Here is a 23588-nt window from a genome sequence, read left to right on the forward strand (position 1 = left end):
TAACAACAATAAAAAATGTGACTAAATATATCTATATACACCCATAAGCAAAATCACAACAGTCCAGATAAAATAAAATACAATAGATTAGCCCAGCGAACAAATGAATCCAAAAATTATATCTGCCAGTTAAGAAAAAAACTAACTAAAACAAAAACTGTAATACAAAACTAAAGCACAGTGCCAAGTGGGGAATAAAGCAATGAAATCAAAAGTAACAAATATGTTGAGAGGAAAGGAAAGAAAGAAAGAATAGATATGCAGAGTTAAATAGACGTAGATGAAGATTCATATACATTAAAGATTAACTGCAAGGGGAAAAGAACAGTAGGAAAAGCAAACAAAGGAATAAATGTAGAAAAAATATTAATAGGTTTAAAAAAAGTAAAATTGAGAAAAGAAAAATAAATGGGAAGAAGAAAAAAAAAGAAAAACTCCACAGAACTGCAAAAGCCCAATGCAGAGCCAGAGGTTTATAATGACAATAAGAAATGTTACTTAAGAAAAGAAATAGAAAACCTCAAAAGCTTAATTAGATTTCATAGTGCCAATAAAATCGACAACAACAGAGCGTGGGGGCAGGGGGGAAGAAAAGTAAAAAAGTAAAAAAATCCAAAAGAATCTATGGAACAAGTCAAAATATAAGAATAATAAATGTTTTTCTTGAGTCACTGCTGTCACTGTCCTTTCCCATGCTGGGAGTCACAGTCTACCTCACCTCCCTAGGATGCCCTCCAACACTGTGCTGATCTCTGGACCTGCTGTGGGGGCAGCTCAGATTCTAACCTGGTCCTACTCCTGTGTGTTCTTGCCTCCAATGTCCACAGCTATCGGAACAAGTGTGTTTTCTTTCGTGGGAGCTCTCAGTAATCTTTTATATATTCCATAGACACAGAGTCTGCCTAGTTGATCGTGTGGATTTAATTTGCAGCTTGTACAGCTGGTGGGAAGGATTTGGGTCTTCTTCCTTAGCCACATTGCCCCCTGGGTTTCAACTGTGGTTTTATTTCCACCTCTACATGTGGGTCATCCACTGGGGTTTGCTCCTGAGGCTGCCCTGGAGGACTTGGGTTTGCCCCTGTGAGGGCCAGGTGTGGAGGTGGTGCAGCTGCTTGGGTCGCTGGGGTTCTGGCAGCGCCAGGTACTCAGGGGAGTTGGTGGCTAGGGCAGCAGGAAATATAGTGCTCTAGAAGGGTATGCAACCACTACTGACCAATACACTCCAATATTCTTGCCTGGAGAACCGCCCTGACAGAGAAGCCTGGGAGGCCACAGTCCACAAGATTGCAAAGAGTTGGGATGACCCAAGTGACCCTGCATGCATAGATGCAAGATGTTTTTGCCTGTGGCAGCTCTGCTCCATGAGGGTTGAGCATGAAGGTGGTGCAGCTGCTTGGCTTGTGGGGACCCTGGCAGCGCCAATTGTGCAGGGACATAGTTGCCTCTGCCCCAGGAGTTGTGGCCCTATCAGAGTCTTTTTTTTTTTTTTTTGAGCCTCTGGTAGCTGGTGATCAGAAGGCCTCTTTGGCCAGTCTTTCTCTGTAGCTCTGCCCATTCAGGCACTTAGAAGGCTCCCTTGCCTGGGATCCTTCTCTGTTGTTTGGAGTCAGGCACATAGAGGGGCCCCCATGGCTGGGGTCCTACTCTGTAGTTCAGTACGTCAGATGTTTGATGGACCAGCCTCTCTGTTGTTCAGCTGCCAGTGGTGGCATGTGGGGAGAGAGAGGCTATGGTGGTGGCTCTACCGCTTCTTGTGACTCAGCAGTATCGCCTTGCTTCATGGCTGCCTGGCTTTCTTCCACAGGCATAGCCTACAGCAGTCTCCTCCCTCACATCCCCTCAATCAGTCTCTCCTCAGGTAAGAGCAGCGCTTGCCTTGGGATTGCTCCACAATCCCTAAACTCCAGCTCCCAGCCGCTGCACCTTCTAGGGGACCTGTGTCCCTGTCCAGGGTATGAATGACTGCGGCAAGGACTGTCTGATTCTCATTCCATTTAGGCTGCCACAGATCAGCTGTTTCACTCTCAGCCTTGAATGTTTCTCCTCTGACTCAGACAGTTGCCCCATGTGGGGATCAGACCCCTGCTTCAGTTCCCCCACCCACCCAGGGCACATCCAGTCCTACTAACACTCTTGTTTTTTCCCCTAGTTCCTTCATCCTACCGAGTTTTACATGGTTCTATGTATTCTTTCTACTGGTCAGGTACTCCTGTCCGCTCTCAGCTGGTGTTCTGCGTGCGCTTCTGTGTCTGAAGGTGTATTCCTGATATATCAGTGGAGAGCGATGTACTCCACATCCACCTATTCCTCCGCCATCTTGTTTCCATTTTCATATATTATGTTTTCATTTTCATTTGTCTCTAAGTATTTTTAACTTCCCTTGTAATTTCTTCTTTGATCCATTGGTTGTTTGAAAGTGCATAGTATTAATTTTGTCATATTTGTAAATTTTCCAGTTTTACTTCTGTTATTGATTTCTTTTTTTTTCTATTATGTTTGGAGATAATACTTTGATCTCAATCTTTTAAAATTTACTGAGACTTTTTTGTGAACTGATCTATCGTCTAATTTAGTGAGTGTTCTCTGTGCACTTGAGAAGAACAGGTGTTTATATATATATATAATTCTTTTAGGCAGAGTACCTCTGTCACTGTGGAAAGACTCCTTCTCTGTGGAGAAGACTTCCATGAGTCTTGGGGAGGGCTTGGTCTCCCATTTGTATCACTAACTTTAGCAGGAGTGAGAGACTTCGCCATTTCAATGTCAGCTGGAAATCTAATACTAAATTAACCCACTCAGGGGCAAAGGAAGAGGTTATTGCCAAATATCCTGGCTGCTATGGACATCTCTGCTCTTGCTTTGAAGGAATGGCTAGGAGTCTGGAGGCAGGCTTCTGGATTTGTCTCTGCTAGAGTGGGTTGGGGTTCCTCCCATCCTTACTCTGCAGGCTGAGCTGAGCAGGCAACTAACCTTGGTGGCCAGTTCCCATTGACTGGGATTCCTCAACGCTCAGTACTTGATCCCCATGTAGGTGGCAGGAGACGAGGATAGGGCCATATTTCTTACATATTTCCCAGGGGCCACTGATGCTTCTTAAAGAAGGCAGGGGTTGTCAGATGAGCTTTCTGGTCTGGGTCACCTAGATGGGACGTGGGGGATATGTCAACCAGTAGCCTCTGGGCTTCACTTTCAGGCACAAAATAGCTTTCCCTGGCCAAGCTTCATAGATCTGTGCCCATGGAGTGCTGAAAACCAACACAACCTTCAGAATGCCTATAATATGACAACTTGGGATCATAGGATACCCTAACCCACCAGCCCACAAGGTTGTTTTTAAAAAACATCAGCATGAAATCTCCTAGACTCTCAATGTGTTAAAATTGGAGGAGATCTACAAGCTAGGCTGACTCTGGCCCCTCATTTTACAGATGATAAGACAAGACATCATGAGAGGGGAGACCTTGCTCAGGATCACCCTGCAAGCCAATGGCACAACCAGGACTGCCCCAAGTCCACCCACTGCCCCACCACCAGTTTGGGAATGAAGGTCAGCACATTCTCCTTTTCTTATTCTTGCTGCTCCTTGAAGCTCATCTTTTGAATTCTGTGCCCATGTTCTTTCTTATCTAGTCCTACTACCAATGCCTTAATTAAAGTCTCTTTCCTCTTGCCAGGATGGTGATGATGGTGAAAACAATATTAATGATAGCAGCTTACACTGGATGAGTCCTTCCTGCTCACTGGGCCCTGTTCTAAACTTCACAAGTATGAATGCTTTAAAACTGAACAGCCCCTTGAAGGAGATAATAATATCACTTTGATCTCATAGATGAAGAAACTGAGGCACAGAAAAGCATGAGGTGGGCTTCCCTAGTGGCTCAGTGGTAAAGAATCTGCCTGCCAACACAGGAGATGTGGGTTCAATCCTTGGGTTGGGAAGATTCCCTGGAGAAGGAAATAGCAACCCACTCCAGTATTCCTGCCTGGGAAATCCCATGGACAGAGGAGCCTGGTGGGCTACAGTCCATGGTGTTGCAGAAGAATCAGACACGACTTAGCAAATAAACAACAGAGATGGTGGTTAAGTGGTGAAGCCAGATTTGAATTTGAGCAGTTTGACTCTGGAGTTTATGCTCTTAACCGTTTTATTAAAGTGCCTTGAGTGTATATTAGCATAATGGATAACATTTCAGACTCCTGTATTACAGACCCCATTTTACAGACCAAGAAACTGCGTCTTGGTGAGATTAAGCAAGGTCACAAAGCTAGTAAGGAGCAGAGTTTGTTCTCAAACCAAAGCTCTGGCTCTTAAACACCAGTTATAGTTCCTTCTTGTCATCATGACCTCCCTGCCACCATCAACCTGACAAAATCTAAACCTCCAACAGGAGGGCCCAAGAAGCTGTGTTTTTAACAAGCAAACTTAAGAATCACTGATATCAGGACTGCTATATTTAAAAATAGATAACCAACAAGGACCTACTGTATAGCAGGTCTCTGCTCAGTATCATGTAACAATCTAAATGGGAAAAGAATTTGAAAAAGTATAGATACATGTATATGCCTAACTAAATCACTTTGCTGTCCGCCTGAAACTAATACACTGTTAATAACTATATACCAATATAAAATAAAAAGTTTTCAAAAAGGAACTACTGGGATCAATGGTCAAGATTAAGGAATCAAACAACACAGAGTGTGGGATCCTGGGCCTGTCACTTTAACCCTTTTAAGCCTCATTTCTGTCTCCTCTAAAACAGGGGTGTTAGCTAGCATTTTAAACCACAGCTAGCATTTATCATCTGCTCACTGTTGTCCAGACCCAGTGCCTCACACGCACAGTTTCATCCGATCACGCTGCTGTCCCACAAAGTTGTAGAGGCAGGTAAGTGAGACAACACCAAGCATTGAGCCAGTATGAGTTCACACTCAGCAGACAAATAGATATCATCTTAGCCACGATTATTGCTCTTCATCCCTTTTGGGTCTGCCTCCCCTCTGAACAGGAAGATTCTCACAGTTATAACACGTGTCTCACTCATTTCTGTGTCTGAACAGGATCAGTCTCATAGCCAGCTTCCAGTTAATCTGTAGATATCTGTTGACATGAAGGCTGAGAGTGTGTCCTCTGCTTGGCTTCCAGACCCTTATTGACTTTTTTGGCTGAGGTGAGCCTCTTGCTTTCCATTTTCTTCCAACTAGTCCCTATTCTTCCACAAACCCGAGCTATGCATGCTTCAAGTGATTATGTTTTTACTTTAGGGATAAGGACAGCACAGGGTGGATTTTTGAGACTTGCAGAAGAGGATGGAAAATCCGGGCAGTTTGGACCAGCCTTCATCACAGTGTAAGGTAAGATGTGAGCTGACATGCTGGTGGCCAAGGTGACCGGTGATCTCTCCACCTCATCTGTCTGCATTTGAGTTCTCAGAAGGCTTATTGCTGCTGCAATGGGAGTACATCTCTTGACCCCGTAAAGTGGGGTGACCACTGCTTTGATGCATCACAAGGTCACGGTGAAGATCAGGTCAAGTAACCACATGCTAGTGGAGGCTTTTTGCTAACTGTAAAGTTTTGTACTGGGGCTATGCTTCAGTCAGGTGGGCATCTGGTTCTTGGTGAGTCTCCCCTCCCCTTGGTGGGGACGTCCCTCTCCAAGACTCAGGGCCTTGCCTTCTCATTGTTCTCTCTTCCTGCTCCTCTGCTCACTTAGATCAAACCAGGCTGGGCTTTCCTCACTTGCTTCTGAATCCCTTTCAGACACATCTTCCTTATCCTTGTCCCCTTGCTTTCAAATTCTTAACTGACATTTTCATTTTTCTACAGGAACCAGAATCTTTCCAGCATTCCCGTCTTACTTTAGCAGTGCCCTGTGTCTGCTGGTAAGTGTTATTTGGCAGTCTTGGCTCATGGACCACTGCCTGAGCATGCAGCTGTCTGATGAGCTCCTAGCCATTGGGGGGAGGGAGTCTGTTCCTGTCTTCCTTTATTACACACATACAAGCCTCCTGTCTCCTGGAGCATCCTGTCACATTGCTTGTCTCAAGCCAAGATCTTGCCTTTCAACAGAACCTCATTCAGTTTGTTTTCTTACTGACATCATGTTGTTCCACCCGGATGATCTTCTGGTCTCTTGGTAGCCCTTTCAGTCTCTCCAACTGGTGGGATCTAACCCAGACTTCTGAGAAATCAAACCTGCTGTTGGAACCAAGAGCTAACAGACGGGGTGCTGTGAGTAGGCCTTGTGCCTGGGACACCTGGTACAGTCCCGGCAGGCCCCACAGGAGGTTCTGCTCCCCGCCAGTCACCCTCAGAAGCCCCGTGCAGAAGGTTGGAGGGCAAGTACCACCACTGTCCAGGTAAGGGGACCAACTGACCCAGGTTGCTTGGGGCCAGGGGTTTTGCAGGGCACAAAACATTCAGTGCTAAACTGAGAAAGTCCTGGTCTCCTTATAGTTGGGACAGTTCAGCCTCAAGAGGCCAAAAGGGGTCCTTTCACTTCTGTTAAATTAAAAAAAATACAGAACATGAGAGCTGTGAATTAAGTTCTATCTGGGGCAAAATGACAACTGTACCCCGAGAGACAGTGTTTCAGATAGATCTGAGATGCTGCTCCAAGGAGGTGAGGGAAGGAGTCAGGATATAAAGGAGTTTTGCAACAAAGGGCAGGTAGTCAGAACATCAAAAGATTACTGTTAGTTAAAGAAAACTAGATATCCCAAGTTAAGGAATTTAGCACTTTTTCAAATGTGTGGGAAGATGCAAGAGTCTGGGCTCACTGAAACTGTTCCTTTGATTTCTCAGCTATCCGGGGCCAGTATCCTGTGTTTTCACATCCTGATTTTTCTCAGGGCTCACCAGCTCATGGTGGAGGATTGGAATCACCAATGACTGTGACATTCCTGTTTACTGATATGTAGGAAATGTTTCACTTCTCACTTCCTATTTGGCTTCAAGACCCCTTCATTGATTTTGCTCAGTCGATGAGGATGTAAGCAGTGGTTTTGCCTGAGCCTGAAACCTCTGTCCCAGTCCAGATGAATGGTGATAAAAGGCAGGTCTGGGCAAGCCCATGTTGGCCCCCAGCAGCCTGCTTGATGATGTGGGAAGTGAGGCTCACGGGAAGAACAGAGAAAGAGCACATCTATTTTAGTTCAGGTGGTAAGCCTCCATCAAGACAAGAGAAACCCCAGGAAATAATGATGCTGATCATTATCAGCTAAGTTTGCTGTTGACCAATAATGCCCATGTGTGGGGTCCTGCAGAATATACAAATCAGACATTTTCTTCAGGCAAATACAGTGGGGGAAGGATTTAAAAATGTGTTCTTGACAATATAATTCAACTGCTTCCAAAGCTTCCTGCCCACCTACCACCTCTTAACACACAGAGGCATGTGCACACACACGCACACGCATATGCACACACACACGCATATGCACACACACGGCCACCTTCTTTCCCCCTTACACATCCTTGCAGGTCCTTTGACTCATGCTGCTTCTGTATCTAGGCCATGGCCCCCGCTGTGCTTCCGGATCCACAAAGAGAGCTGATACTCTTGGGCAATGACTTTCAGTGCTAACAGCCTCCCTGGCCTCCCAGATGTCCCTAATGTTGCCTGAGGGATTGCTGCCTCTATTCTCCTGCCCTTATCATTCCAGGGTCAGGTACCAGACAGCTCAGGATAGCTCCTGTGCCCCAGAGCCTGCTAGAATTATTTTAAAAACCAGTCCTAAGCCTGCATACCCTGCCTTACCCATCTTTCCCATGGAAGCTGCAATAAAGGTTCCTACCCAGTTTCCTCTGCTGTCTCTGCCTTCTGACTGGGCTCTGGTATCTCCCCGTGTGGACCTCCTGTTTCTAGGGATCTGTGAGCATTGCACACTTCTTCCCTTGTGAAAGTTGTTTCTGTTTCTGCATGTCATACCCTACCTGCCAAAGCAACAGGTACTTTCGTTACAATCAGGCACACATCCAAACACTCACGGTGCATGGATCATCTCATTAAACCTCAGCACAGTTTGTGTGTGTGTGTGCATTAGTCGCTCAGACGTGTCCGACTCTGCGACCCCATGGACTGGGTTCCTCGGTCCATGGAATTCTCCAGGCAGTTGAGGTGGGTTTTATTATATTTTGCAGATGAGGAAATGGAGACCTGAGTACATACAATTAAAATAACAGAGCCAGGATTAAGAAATCAGGCATGCCAATCTGAAAGGCTGTACTCCCAACTTCCCCTCTGATCTGCCTCAATCATTATTGAGTAGCTGTCTTAATATTACATTAGCAGGCAGGTGCAGGGTAGTCAGAGCAGAGGTCAGTTGGGAGAACTGAGCTTTGTATCTGGTTCTGGTCCTAAGTGGCCCCTCTTGAGAGCTTTAAAAGGCCCATAGAGGAGCTGGGTACTAGGTGGGAGGCAACCTTCTGGGGCATCCTGTCTTGATGGATTTGAAAGGATCACTCGTCCAGTGATCTGTTTACAATCACCCTCTACCCCCACCATCTGTCAGTCAAGGAGGTTTTAGATTATGAGCAAAAGATACCAGCTCTGGGTAACTTAAGTGACACTGATCAGAAGACTATTGGTACATTAACAGAATCAATAGAGAAGTTAGAAAACTGGTGTAAGAATCATCACACACCAAAAGGAAACTGGTGGCTAGAACACAGCAAATTCACCTTCAGGAACAGTGTGATCAGGATGCCACCTGGGGCCTGTGTTCCCACACACTCACTGTGGCTACTCCCACATTGCTGTGTCTTCCTGACACTGATTTAAGAATCACCATCAGTGGGCACTTTGGGGGGTGATGGATATGCTCACTTTCTTCACAGTGGTAACAGTTTCATGGATATATATACAGGTCAAAACATATTGCACATTTGAAATATTTGTAGTTTATTGTATGTTGCCTTAATAGCACTTTTTAAATCATGGAGTCTGAAGACAGCCCTGGTGCCTAGAGCTGGGGGGGTGGCAGGGAGGGAAGTGGAAGATAAAATGGAGAATGAGGGGCAAAGGCTGACAGGCCAGCTTCATGAAGACAGGCAAACTATGGTTTCTCTTCCTCGGTCTTCTAGAGTGTCCCAGATCTCTTACTGGGTCATCGTTTGTCAATAGCAAGTTAAATTTGCAGTTGATGTCAGCTTTGATAGAATAACTACTATTTCTTCCTTCTTAGGCCTTGTTTTCAGCTCCTCTAACCATCTTTTCCTCACCAAACTTCAGCCTGGGAGGGACAACCTCCCTTCCTTTAGAAGCAGCACTGAGACAGGTCTCAATGGCTAGAACTGTTGAGGGATGGCATTGCTCAGATGGGTTGTCCCAAAGCAGATAGTGAGGCATGAATTTGTATTAAGTTCCCAGGGGACACAGGTAAGGGAAGCAGGACAAAGCTTGGGGACCTTCTGATAAAGGCCTATGAGGGCAGCTTCTGCCAATCCCACAGGGTAGCCTGGAGTGTGAAGAACACTTCAGATGCCCTAGACTGGGCTGGGCTCTCATGCTGCTGCCCACCACTCACTGGGAGAAGAGGAGGAGGACACCTACTTCCAGGAATGCCCTGAATTCTTCACTTTAGCATGGGGCCACTTCAGCAGCCGAAGACAGTTTCCCCCAGGAGAGGTGAGGGTCTACCGTGGGAGGAGGGCAGGGGCCCGGGAATGAGGCCAGGTGGTCAAAGCGCAGCACCAACACTGTCCACGACATGCCAGCGTCTCCTTTAAATCCCAGCAAGTCCAGCGTGGTTGATAGAGGTGATGGAAAGGCAACCTCATTTGGAGGAAGGTGAGCCTGAGAGCCCAGAGACCCTAGACTTAATTATCACACAGTTCTTTTACTTGGCTGTGTGTTTTCAGCCGATAGAGCAAAGCAGGCTTAGCTACACACGTCTGACACATTCTTCCACTGCTCATGTCAGAGGTATTCAGGAATATCAGCTTTCAAGAAGTGCTACACCTTCTGTTTTAGTCACTCTGTGTTCTTCTGGAGATGTACAGGGTCTCTGCCCAAGGGGGCTGTGGGGTGAGAGGGAGGGCAGGGGGAGTGTGGGGGTCAGTGCTCAGAGAGGCTCTGTTGACTGATCGCAAGGCAGGACCATATGCTGCCTGCACAGAACAGGACATGGAGACTGGAAATGTGAGGATCGTTTAGTTCAGGGGCCTCACTGTACAGAGGCCCAGAAAGGAGAGGCTGTCTACTCCTTCAGTGCCTCTCTGTGCCGGGGCTTGTACCAGAACCTGGGAATAGAATGCCAGGATGTCATAGACCCCAGCCTTTTGGCTGTTCACCTTGAAATAATTATAGATTCACGGGAAGTTGCAACTATGGTACAGAAAGGCCCCATGTGCCCTTCACACAGCTTTCCCCAGTGGCAATATCTGGGCTGAAAACCACAGGATAATATTAAATCAAAGAAGCACATAGGCACAGCCACACAGTGTTCACATGTACATGTTCATCTGTGTGTGTTTATGGTGTGTCTGTAGGGGTGTGTGTGTGTGTTCTGTGATACACAGAACTACGTGTCGTGATGTCATGCCCATCATGACAATTGTGATACGGAGCTTTTGTATCACTGCAAAGGAGCTCTCTCTGAGTCCGCTTTATAGTTGTCCCTACCCACCCCCACCCCCACATTCCTGGGCCACTGCTAAACCACTTTCCATCTCAGCTCTTGCTGTTGGTGGGCTCACTCCTTAGGAGGGATAGAGATGCAGATACAAGTCTTGGTAATGCATGGAATATTAAATACCTGCGTAAGTCTAGGAATGAAGTTGTACCATGGCACTCAGCTGCAATTAACGTCACACTCCTGATGGTGTCTGAGTCAGGTTGAATCCATTGAAAGGGGACCAGAAATTTCAGTCACTAAAAAGAACAAGTGGCACTGAGTGAGCTGACGTAGAACAATCTTCAAAGCAGATGACAGAAGGCAAAGTACAGAACAGTACATTCTGGCACACAGGGGTGTGTGTGTGTGTGTGGCAGCTGTCATGTGTATACCACCAACACCACTCACGGCATCCCCTGCGGGAAGTGAGGCAGCAGCTGAGGTGGGAGAGATGATCCTCTCCTTGCTTATTCTCTTGTGCTTTTGCAGTTTTCGCTAAATGCATGGCTTGCTTTTATTAAAAGGAAATGGAATTATTTTGGACCCTCCTTAAGTCGGAGGAGTGCATCCTGTATAGTCATATCCTCATATCCTTATATAGTCATATCCTTGCTTTTTCCTCTCCCCCGGGTTTACAGAAGGCCCTCTAGGGACTTTGCATTCTTAAAAGGGGGTTTTGCAGCCTCCAGTTGCCATGGTAGCTGTTGCTCCTGGTGACACAAGAGGCAGGCCTGGCCCTCCTGGCCCTCTGTGCAGGGAGCTTGGAATCCCCACCCAGGGACGATAGCACCCCCACATCACCCTGGGTCCCAGATGTTTAAAAGATGTCTCTATCAATGCTAGTGTGGGAATGAGTCAGCTGTGTCATTTCAGGAAGACATTGTGTTCAGTGATCTGTGCTGCGTGGTGTACTCTTTCTAAAGACAAATGCTCCTCACCTAAAAACACATTTACCTCTATCTTAGAGCACCAGAGCCATTCTCCTCCCCTCCAGGCTAATCTGGTTTAACTGCCTCCAGCTAAATATAAGAGTCCTGTTTAGAGGTTGTAGAAGGGCAGCCCATTCTCACACCAGGGTTCCCTCCCAGCACACTCAACTTCCTCTCAGACCCAGAAACAGGAAGAATTGTTTATTGCTTCTTAAGGGATGGGAGAGTGCTTGCTGACCACAGGAAGAAAACTGGGTTAACTTCCAGTGGGTGGGATGCATCAAGATAGTTATTGTTCTTTCCCGGTAAGTCAGTAAGAGCAATATATGACGTAAGCTGACTTCTTAATAAATGATTGTGGGATATTAAATTCCCATGAAATTCTTCTCCTTCAATAACAGAAAGGTCTTGCTTTTCATAGGTGACACGGTTAGTGGTATTTGTGTGTGTACACATGATATCTGATTACAGAACTCTCTCTCTCTCACACACACACACACACACACACCCCAGAATGTGCCATTCAACATTGTGTGTTGACAGAACAAAAGTAAAGTTCAGTGAGACCTGGAGGAGAGAACCAAGTAAGCTCTTCTCTTGGGGAGGAGTGGGCTGGGGAGGGGAGCATTTGTGGTGGCCCTTGAGGTGGGGTAGGATTTCGCCAGGTGGAGATATAAGGAGGAGAGCTATCACATCCTTGGTGCTAAAACTAGGGTCCTGAGTCTGTCCAGAGATTTTCCAAACTATGTCATGCCTCCATGGCCCTGAGCCCTCTTCATCTCAAGGATCAAAGGCATAGGTTCAGGTGAACATAAAGCCTGGAGAGAGGCAATGCGTTCTTGTCACCTGACCAGGATATATTCAGTCCAGATGGAGCCTGCAATACGCCAATGTGCACTGAATTGCCAGACTCCACTTCATCTCTAGTGGAACCAGTGTCCTGGGGACAGGCTGGGGCTGCTGCCCTGAAGTAAGGCTTTGTCATTCATGCTGTGATTTCTGTGGGTGCAAACTAGATAGGGTTAAAGGAAGGAGAGGGAGGGAAGACAAGAAAGGCAAGGCAAGGTGGAGAAATCAGGGAAGGCCAGGCAAATCTACTCTGCGGAAGGTCTCAAGCCATGACTCACAGTAGGAACCGGACAAACATCCTTCAAGGCCTGTTGTTTGAGGCCCACATTTCTTCCCTCTGGGATTCCCAAAGCCTAATGGTTCTTGGCACCTCTCACAAACAAAAGGCAAAAATAATGTTTTAATTTCCTCCAACAAAAGTTTGAGTTATAAATACTGATCTTGTTCCAAGAACCAATTCTTAGGAAATGGGATTAAGACATAAATTAACTGAGTTCCTGGATTCTTTTCCCACTTCGGCCACATGTGCTCCACTCTGCCTTTTTCCTGCCTGTGTCTGAGATACAGAGCCCAACGTCAGGGTTTGCAATCACCCCCTTAGCATGGAGCCTGGTGGGAAGAGTCTGCGTTAGGGGACTAGGACTCTAGTTCCATCTCCACCAACTCCTGAGTGACTGCCAAGAGGCCACATCCACTCCGAGGACTCTGTTTCCCCATCTAGAAAAGAAAGGTCGGTACTTCCTTGATGTTCTAGTGGTTGAGACTGTGCCTTGCAATGCAGGGCACATGGATTTGATCCCTGGTCAGGGAACTAAGATTCCACAAGCGATGGAGCAACTAAACGCATGTGCCACAGCTAGAGAGTCTGTGCCCCACAGCGAAGATCCTGTGTGCTGCGGCCAAGACCCGAGGCAGCCGGATAAAGAAATGCATGATTTTTTTTAAAAAAGAAAAGTTTACGCTAGATCTTTCATAGAAAAAATTCTGCATACACAATTTTAGGGAGGTGAGTTGGTTAAAAATTTACCCAAGTAAGTAAAAATTAATTTTAGGTGTTTGGAAGTCATGGAACAAATCATCTTCAAGGCTATGTGCTGTGCCATGTTGAGTCGCTCAGTTGTGTCCGACTCTTTGCAACTCCATGGACTGTAGCCCACCAGACTCCTCTGTCCATGGGGATTCTCCAGGCAAGAACACTGGAATGGATTGTCATGCCCTCCTCCAGGGGCTCTTCCCAACCAGACCAGGGATCGAACCCTGGTCTCCCGCATTGGAGGTGGATTCTTTACCATCTGAGTCACTAGGGAAGGCCAAGAATACTGGAGTGGGTATCCCTTCAGTTCTCCAGGGGAACTTCTCGATCCAGGAATCAAACTGAGGTCTCCTGCACTGCCAGACAGATTCTTCACCAGCTGAGCTACCAGGGAAACCCCTTCAAGGCTATATCCAGATCTAACTTCTCTATGTCTTTAGACTTCTCCACCCTCAAAAGTGGAAGCAGAGTGGGGAGGAGGGAGGTGGCTTGTCTTCCACAGCCGGGTCCCCACAGCAACCCTTCCACCATTGCCCTCTTTTATGAAAGGAGAGTGTCTCACACATGTCTTCTGTCTCTTGGGCTGGAGTGGTGGTGGTAGCAGCAGCTGGCCCTTGTTGCATGTATTTCTGATGGCTGGAGCAGTGAAGGCATTTCCTGTGCTAAGGGGTGGGAAGAGAGTGGGGTAGCCGAGGACAAGAGGTTCTCGCCCAGCCTCTAGGTCCTTCCCCACCCTCCCTGAAGAACAGCCCCCTCCAGAAAGGAGAAGGAAGGGAATCAGGAGCATGTAACCTGTGGGACCCACTGGAATGTGTACTTGCAGGGTCTCAAGCCATATAACCTCACAGGAGTAAGTCTGGTGTTACTGAGTCCAAGCTCGTCCTGCTTACTGCACAACGGGCCAATCAATAGAGAGATGAGTTGTTAGGACCAAGAATAGCAATTTTATTCAGAAAGACAGCAGACAAGAAGATGGTGGACTGGTGTCACAAAGAACCACCTGGCCCAGGTTTGGGTGCTGGTTTGTTTGTTGTTTGTTTTTTTCTTAAATAGAACAAAGAAGGGGAGGTAAGGAGGTAAAGTAAAAAGACGGTGGTAAGTTGTTGCATATATTTCCTGGTTCTGGCCAGACTCCAGAGGGAATGTGTTGTTTCTTCTTGCCTGCAGCCATTCACAGGTGGGTCTGGTCAGGGGGTTTCCTGTGAGCTAAGCAAAGGTATTTTAGTTTAATGCTCAAGTGTTCCTTGGCAGAGTTCCTTGTTGTTATTTACTGGCTAAGTTGTGTCTGATTCTGACCCTGACCCCCATGGACTCTAGCCTGCCAAGATCCTCTGTCTATGGGATTTCCCAGGCAGGAATATTGGAGTGGATAGCCATTTCCTTCTCCAATGGGATCTTCCCTATTCAGGGATTGAACCCGTGTCCCCTGCATTAACAGGTAGATTTTTTTTTTAACCACTGAGCTACCAGGGAAGCCCACAGGGTTCCTAGAGATGGGCAGTTATGTATACTTTAAGCTACAGGCAACATCCCTTTAATAGCAAAAGCAATACAACGCAAAGGTTAAAGTGAAAGAAACATCCAATATGGAGTCAGATTTGTTTTTCCCTATCTCATGAGCAGTCCCTTTCTACAGGTAAGAAAAATGAGGAACAGGGAAAGGAAGCATGTTGGCTTCAGGCATCAAATGGTGAGCCCAAAATACCCATTCTGAGGGTGGCTGGATGAGCAGGAGCATCAGGACCATGACCCCTGGAGGAGGCAGTTGGGGTCACATGCACTCACCGATTCCTGCTTCAGAACGACTAGCCAGGATGCTTTTTCCGGGAGTTAGGAAACAAAGGAGGTGGTTGGGAATAATGAAAACAGCCTTCTGAACGAGTGAAAATGAACTGAGTGTCTGTTCCGGGACAGGTGCTTCCTCTTATGGTGCTTCATTTAGTCCTCAACCACGTGATCTGGTAGGCAGGGCAGACACACCTCCACCCGCACTACACAGAACCCTCAGAGAGGGTCAGAGGGCTTCCAGGGAGGGCAGAACTCCAGTCAATCTCAGCCCCTCTCACTCACAGGTCTCGCTCCTATCAAGGGGCCCACTGGCCACAGCTGCCAAACAGCTGATCATCCTGTGTGATTTCCTGGAGTACAGTCAGCCTGCCCCCCATCCCATGCCCAGTGCTGGGTATGGAGGAGACGCTCAGAATCAGAGCACAAGTGTTTTCCAGCCTATTTAAAAGTAATGGAAGCCACTGTTGTGAATTGGTCTCCTCATGCCTCTTTCCACCTGCCAGAGTGTGCCAGAGTGACTTCCAATAGCTAAGTGGGAAAATAACTCTTTCCCTTTTGCAGGAAATTATACCTCAGGGGGTCCTAGGAAAAGAGCATTGTGCTGGGAGTCCTGCACTGGATCAGCCATAAGCCTGCCGGGTGCCTCAGTTTTCCCATCTGGGCCACGAGAGTGCCTTTGGTATGCCTAAAGGCCTCTTCAGAACACACAGCACTGACTCTTTTGTGGTTGGAGCTTCCAGTCTCTCCCAGAAGGAATTCCCTTCTAGGCTTGCCGTCCAGAGGCAGCCCTGCTCAGGCCCCATCTCTGTGGTCCTTCCTGCTTTTCTACTTAAAAATAGTCTTCACTAGGCTATGACCAGATAAAAGAGATGCACAGAGCTGGAACTCGCTGGCCAGAGAGTGTCACTATTAACTCCTGCCTGCTGGTTACAGATGGATTATAGCAGGTCCCACGGGGAGCCAGAGCAGGCACATAAAGAATAAATGGGCTTCCCTAGTAGCTCAGATGGTGAAGCCTGCAATGCAGGAGACTCGGGTTCAAACCATGGGTTGGGAAGATTGCCTGGAGTAGGAAACGGCAACCCACTCCAGTATTCTTGCCTGGAGAATTCCATGGACAGACCATGGGGTCACAAAGAGTCAGACACAACTGAGCAACTAACACTGTCGCGATGAAAGAATAAGGAATATGAGTTCTGCGAGGGCAGCAATCGTGGATCATCTATCGCAAGGATGGCACAGAATATTTCTTAAAGGAAAAACTTGAGTGTACTAGTGAATGAGTGGAGGTGATTCCTACCTACAGCTGATAGGCATGTTGGGGAGAGAAGAGATATATACATGAAAAGTTAAATAATGACCTAAGGACCAAATCCTCCCCCAACCCCCCACCCATACAAAGCAATGGTATGAGATGTTGCAAGACAGCATGTGTTCAGCCAAATCTATGGGCAGGAACACAGTGTAATTAACTCTGGGTTGGGGACAGAAGGAAGAGTCTCCAGAAGAAGGTGGACTTTGGGCCAGCTCTTGAGGGATGAGCCCAGTTTGAGGGGTGTGGTGTCTCCAGATGCTTGCCCAGAAGACCAGGCAGTTCCTGCAAAGGTTCTGTGTTGAAAATGAGCAAAACATGCTCAAGTTTTCCAACAGAGGCTGTGTCTCTGCTTCAAGAGTTGGGATACTGGGCAGGACTGATGGAGCTTAGAGTATTCTGTTCCAGACTCTGCCCCTTAGTTTGTCTAATAGATGGATCTCAGAATATCTGCTCCACTGGGATCTTGTTGGGATTTCCTGGGATGTATTTGCACAAGCATTTTGCGCTGGGAAATGTTTCATAAATACCCATTGTAACCCCAAGGGGAAACCTGTCGCCTGAGGCAGGCACACTGTTGGCTCTCTCCACATTTCCCTCAGGCTGAGGGCAGCTACTCAAGGTCCCAAATGCTGACCAAATCGGTAACCAGCTCGTGGAGCCCCATGGTTGTATACGAGAGGAAGGAAATAGGTCCCACCCTTCCAGAGCTTAAAGAGGAGATAAGAAAAGCTGGTGAAAACTTAATATCCTCTGAGATTTTGTTTATCAGTTTAAAAGAATGATAGAACTTGCTGGAATGATATTAGGTCAACTTAACTGCCCTGTTTTCTATGAGGTCATTTCAACTCCAGAGGGGTGAGACTAGGGTGGGGGTGATAAGCCATATTCAATCTCATTAAAAAGAGACCTAGTGACATTAGCAGGGAAACAGAGCCTCTGTTTACTTCTCTTGGCCCCAGGAACAGCACCTCGTTAGCCTCTCTCCCAAACACAAGTGCACAATGTGGATGAAATAGAGTGTTAGTCACTCAGTCGTGTCCAACTCTTAGCGACTCCATAGACTGTGGCCTGCCAGGCTCCTCTGTCCATGGGATTCTCTAGGCAAGAATACTAGAGTGGGTTGCCATTTCCTCCTCCAGGGGATCTTCCTGACCCAGGAATTGAACCTGGGTGGTCTGCATTGCAAGTGGATTTTTTACCATCTGAGTTACCAGGGAAGCCCAGTGTGGATGAGGTCAGTTTTAATGGCTTTAAATGTGTATATCCCTGTGACTGCTCTAACAGTGTGTCTCAAGGCAGGGAGAACAGGAGAACATCTCCACTGAGCAGATGAGGGACTGGATCTGGAACAGGGGATGTGACTTTCCCAGGCCAGAAAGTGAGTTAAGCTGGCTATGGAAGCCCCTTCTCCTGATTAATGCCTGGAGCTGGTTCGGTGCCTGCTGGCCCTGGTTAGAACTGAGTTGGGCATTGGGAATGGTTGACTGAAGTTGGAGGATTCCTCTGTGGGATGCTGATGTGGCTAGCTCACTAAGCTGCATGCTTGCTTAGTCATGTCCGAATCTTTCCGACCCCATGGACTGTAGCCTGCCAGGTTCCTCTGACCGTGGGGTTCTCCAGGCAAGAATACTGGAGTTGGTAGCCATTCCCTTCTCCAGGGGATCTTCCTGACCCAGAGATCAACCCCAAGTCTCCTGCATTGCAGGCGGATTCTTTACTGCTTGAGCCGTTGGTGAAGCTCAGGCTTGCTAAGTCATTCACTAAATATGGACTGACTGACTGTTACAGTCCAAGCACTGCTCTAGTGTTGAGATTCGTTCAAGAATGAAACAGACACAAGTCCCTACCCTCATGGAGCTTAAATTCTAGTGTGGGGGGAGGCACACAAGAAACAATAAGAAAGCACATTATATAGCGCACTGGAAGATGATACATGTCATGGGAAGAAGAGGGTAGATCAGGGTAATGGGAACCAGTAGTTTGGGGTGGGTGAGGTTCAACTTTAAGACAGGATGCTCAGGGTAGACGTCATTAAGAAGATGTGAGATGAGTAAAGGCTTGAAGGAGGTGAGTGAGTTAGCCAGGTAGATCTCTGGAAGAACGTTCTGGGCACAGGGAATGGTCAGTGTAATGGCCCTGGGGCAGAAGTGTGCCTGGTATGTTCAAGAGATACTGAGGAGGCCAGTGTGGCTGGAGCTGAGTGAGCAAGGGGAGAGCCTGAGATGAGGGCACATGGGTCATGGGGTCATGTCATGGTGGGGGTTATGGAGGGCTTTGTGGTTATTCTAAGTGGGATAAGAGCAGTTGAGTACTCATCTAACTTGCATTTGAACAGGATCCCCAGGGCAGCCAAATAGAGAATAGACTCAAAGGCAATGATGGTGGAACAGAGGGTGAGTTAGAAGGCTGTCAGCATGGTCCAGGTGAGCAGTGATGGTGCCTCTGGCTAGGCTGGGACCTGGGGAGAAGCAGTGAGATTCTGTATCTATTTCTAATGTAGAAGTATAAGCTACAAGATTGGCTTGCGGGTTAGATGTCAGACACGTAGGAAGGGAAGGAATAGATGAGTACTCCATAGTGCTGAGGGGAATGGGGGAGGGGTCATTTACTGAGATGGGAATACCAGCTGGCTTGGAGTTAGGAACTGTGAATCCAGTTTTGGATGTGTTAAGTTTTAGATGTAGATTGACAGCCAAGAGGAGATAGTAACTGGCAGCTGGAATTACTGGACCATAGTTCAGGGCCAAGGTTGGGGCTGGAGACATGCTCTTGTAGATGAGCTAGTTAACTTAACAAAGAAGTTATTAGTTTAGATAGAAAAGATAGGCTAAACCCAACTTACAAAGGCCACATAAAAGAGCAGAATCTAGGGACTTCCCCTGTGGTCCAGTGGTTAAGACTCCACACTGCCAGTGCAGGGGGCCTGGGTTTGATCCTTAAGTCAGGGAACTAGATCCCACATACTGCAACTAAAGATCTCACATGCCGCAACTAAGACCAGGCAGGGCCAAATAAATATATATTTTTTAAAAAGCAGGGTATATCAATAAGTTAGGATACTGAAAGGGAGACAGTGAGTGAGAAACCAGAAGAGGGTGGGATTCAGGAAGTCAAAAGAGGACAGAGGTTCAAGAAAGGAACTCACCTTCATCAAATGCTGCTGTGAGCCCTGGGCTTGGAGGGACAGAAATCTGATTGGAATGGGTTCCAAAAGAGGGGGGAAAATGAGACTGAGTATAAGCAACTCTTTCAAGAAGCTTTGCTATTAAGGAGAAACTGGGCACTAGCTGGAGAAAGAACGATCTAGCCGAGAAGGGGAAAACGCTGCAGAAAGCACGGGGTCGCCATCCTCGAATGGGCGAGGCAATGCAGGCTCCAGGGCACAGGGGGCCACAGGGAGGAGTACCAACCAGCACATGACCTATTGCCTTCCCCACAGCTTGTCAGTGTGTCAACTGCTTTTCCTGACTCATTCAGGCGGAGGAAGCAGCGTTCCCACTCTACAGCAAGCAGAGAAAATCCAGGTGCTACAGAACTTAACATCAGCCCCAAAAATTAAATCATATGTTATAGGGCTGGAGTGAAGACATCATGCCTTTGACAAAAAATGTAGAAGAAAAATGCTTTCTGGCAAAAAGCAACCAGTTGGGAGCATGGCGTGTAATGAAGTGCTGTGTCCCCTCTACAGGAAATCATGTCCTACTTTACTCAGAAAAATGAGGCATAGAAGTTTTCATATTTTTCCTTCCATGATGGTGTTTCACTTTGTTACTAATCAGACTAAGGCAAATAAAAATTGAAAGCAGTATTTTTTTGCCAAATGGACAAATATTTTAAAGAATAATTCTTAGTACTCAAAAGTGTTTGGTAAAATAGACATTTTCTTCAAATATGGGTGGGAGTGAAAAATTGGTTTCAGATCTTTGAGAAGCAATCTGGCTATTGGCTGTAACCAAAATACTTAGACAGTTTCATATGTCAGTACTTCCTCTTTTGGGAATGCAATCTAGAGAAGTGATTGAAATTTGGACAAAGATTTAATAACAAGATTTCTCACAAATTTGTTTATAGTAATGGAATAAAAATATGAACGTTAACTGTCCAAACACAGAAAACTAGTTTACAACATTTTGACATGGTCATGTTTAATGGTATGGAGAAATGTAAATGCTGGTAAGTGAAAAGAAGTTACAAAATTATTCCAAGTGAATTATTCAATACTATCTTAGGAATTGTACATCTACTCTTCAATTATGTATAGACTAAAAATTATCTTATTTATTGAATTATTTAAAATTTTAACAACTATATTCTTCTCCACATTTCTAGTTGCGTTTTCTAATGGATGTTTTTCTTTCCTTTCTTTGAGGATTCTAAATATGCATAACATCTATTATTTTCACTTCTTATAGAATGAAATCCCCCTACTGTTGGTTTGATTGGCTGTCTTTTTAGTACAGTGCTTTGCCAAAAGACTTACTTTTGGTTTTAGGTTAAGAGGATTCATCAGCAAAACACCACTCTGCACTTAAGTAAACAAGAAGTAAGTATTATTATACTGATAGCCAGACATCCCGGAATGTTAAGCCAAGTGGGCCTTAGGAAGCATCACTGTGAACAAAGCTAGTGGAGGTGATGGCATTCCAGTTGAGCTATTTCAAATCCTGAAAGATGATGCTGTGAAAGTGCTGCACTCAATATGCTAGCAAATTTGGAAAACTCAGCAGTGGCCACAGGACTGGAAAAGGTCAGTTTTCATTCCAATCCCAAAGAAGCGCAATGCCAAAGAATGTTCAAACTACTGCACAATTGCACTCATTTCACATGATAGCAAAGTAATGCTCAAAATCCTTAAATCCTTCAAGCCTTCAATCCAGGCTTCAACAGTATATGAAACAAGAACTTGCAGATGTTCGAGCTGGATTTAGAAAAGGCAGAGGAACCAGAGATAAAATTGTCAACATCCATTGCATCATAGAAAAAGCTAGAGAATTCCAGAAAAACATCTACTTCTGCTTTATTGACTATGCTAAAGCCTTCAACTTTGTAGATTACAACAAACTGTGGGAAATTCTGAAAGAGATGGGAATACCAAACCATCTTACCTGCCTCCTGCGAAACCTGTATGCAAGTCAAGAAGCAACAGTTAGAACTGGACATGGAACAACAGACTGGTTCCAAATTGGAAAGGAAGTACATCAAGGCTGTATATTGTCACCCTGCTTATTTAACCTATATGCAGAGTACATGATATGAAATGTACTGGGCTGTATGAAGCACAAGCTAGAATCAAGATTGCCAAGAGAAATATCAATAACCTCAGATACGCAGATGACACCACCCTTATGGCAGAAAGTGAAGAACTTCTTGATGAAGGTGAAAGAGGAGAGTGAAAAAGTTGGCTTAAAACTCAACATTCAAAAAATGAAGATCATGGCATCCAGTCCCACCACTTCATGGGAAATAGATGGGGAAACAACGGAAACAGTGACAGATTTTAAGGGCTCCAAAATTACTGCAGATGGTGACTGCAGCCTTGAAATTAAAAGATGCTTGAACCTTGGAAGAAAAGGAATGACAAACATAGACAGTATATTAAAAAGCAGAGACATTACTTTGCCAACAAAGGTCTATACAGGCAAAGCTATGGTTTTTCCAGTAGTCATATATGGGTGTGAGAGTTGGGCCATAGGGAAGGCTGAGCACTGCAGAATTAATTGATGCTTTTGAACTGTGGTGTTGGAGAAGACTCTTGAGAGTCCCTTGGACAGCAGGAAGATCAAGCCAGTCAATCCTAAAGGAAATCAATCCTGAATATTCATTGGAAGGACTGATTCTGAAGCTGAAGCGCCAATACGTTGGCTGATGTGAAGAGCCAACTCATTGGAAAAGACCCTGATGCTGGGAAAGATTGAAGGCAGGAGAAGGGGATGACAGAGATGAGATAGTTGGATGGCATCACCGACTCAGTGGACATGAGTTTGAGCAAACTCTGGGAGATGGTGAGGGACAGGGAAGCCTGGCGTGCTGCAGGCCACAGGGTCACAACTGAGCAACTGAATAACAAAAAAGCTCAAATATTTCAGTAAAACTTACTTTTTTAAATTGAGTGAACTCTATGACCCTGAAGTCTCTCCAGTCCTGAGTTTAAGAAAAGCAAATCAAATCTAATAAGCTAAAACCAAAAGACTGAACTCCTAGATTGTTGTCATCACATCATAAAACCTGGACAGTTCCCCCTGAAGGAAAAACAGATGCTCTTTATCCTTTCTGATACTCTGTCTTAAACCATTTGGACCCAATAGATTTGATCTCTTGTCACATTGGAAGGGAAGCACTTGCCGAGGTCACCAGATAAGTTCCACAGAACTCGTCTTCCCTTGGGACTTAGTCAAATGAGACCTGCTGAGCCTGTGAGCAGAGGAGCATGTGGGCGACAGCAGAGGGATTTGAGGGAGCATTTTAGGTTCAGAGGCTACCTTGACTGTCACTCAATGAGCCCTTTAAATATCCCGCCAGGGGCCAAACAATTGGAGAAACTTCTTTAAAACAAAGCAATAATTATTTCCCTCATTTTGGAAATGAACCAGGAACATCTGAAATAACCAATAGGAGGTCCTAATGCTCAACAGATGTCTAGGAATATCAGCCTGAGCTGACATCTTACAGACAGGAGAAAAAGTGAAAAGCACTTGGCATTTTAATTGCAGGGTGGCCTTATCTAAATGACTGCACAATTTCTTTCTGTGTTTTAACAAACAGAGCTTACAGACCACCAATTTCCCCCAGACCCCTTGGACAGAAACCCCTTACAGATGACTGTTCCAACACTGGGTCCAAGTTGCACTCCCCACATGGTTAAATGCAGTCTCCAGATCGAATTCTTGCCGAGCCGCCTGGGCATGTTACCTCACTTCTCTGAGCTTCACTTTCCACATCTGCAGAGTGATGATGCTAACACCCCCAAGTAGGGCTGGGTTACATATTCAATCAGGCACCATGTGTGAAGTCCTCAGCATTTTTGTTGGTAAGTGATGGGACTGTGGGCCATGAAGTCT

The 23588-nt window shown here is 46.1% G+C and overlaps 1 protein-coding gene across 12 annotated transcripts in view; it reads left to right on the forward strand.

Moving 5' to 3' along the window:
- The first annotated feature begins 5778 nt into the window (after nucleotides 1–5778).
- Nucleotides 5779–23588, forward strand: part of NOX5 (NADPH oxidase 5) — a 72468-nt gene continuing 54658 nt past the window's right edge. For 11 of the 12 annotated variants that reach the window (XR_011258079.1, XR_011258077.2, XR_011258078.1 and 8 more), the window contains exon 1: nucleotides 6063–6359. Coding sequence is in view for 8 of the 12 variants with exons in the window: in XM_069595490.1 (XP_069451591.1) it covers nucleotides 6118–6359 (242 nt within the window). In the remaining 4 variants the exon portion in view is untranslated. Of the gene's footprint in view, nucleotides 5883–6062; nucleotides 6360–23588 lie in introns of those variants that run through there. The other variant, XM_069595506.1, reaches the window with a different exon arrangement.

The sequence above is a fragment of the Ovis canadensis genome, chromosome 7 (genome assembly GCF_042477335.2).
Source record: "Ovis canadensis isolate MfBH-ARS-UI-01 breed Bighorn chromosome 7, ARS-UI_OviCan_v2, whole genome shotgun sequence".
Taxonomy (NCBI): Eukaryota; Metazoa; Chordata; class Mammalia; order Artiodactyla; family Bovidae; genus Ovis; species Ovis canadensis.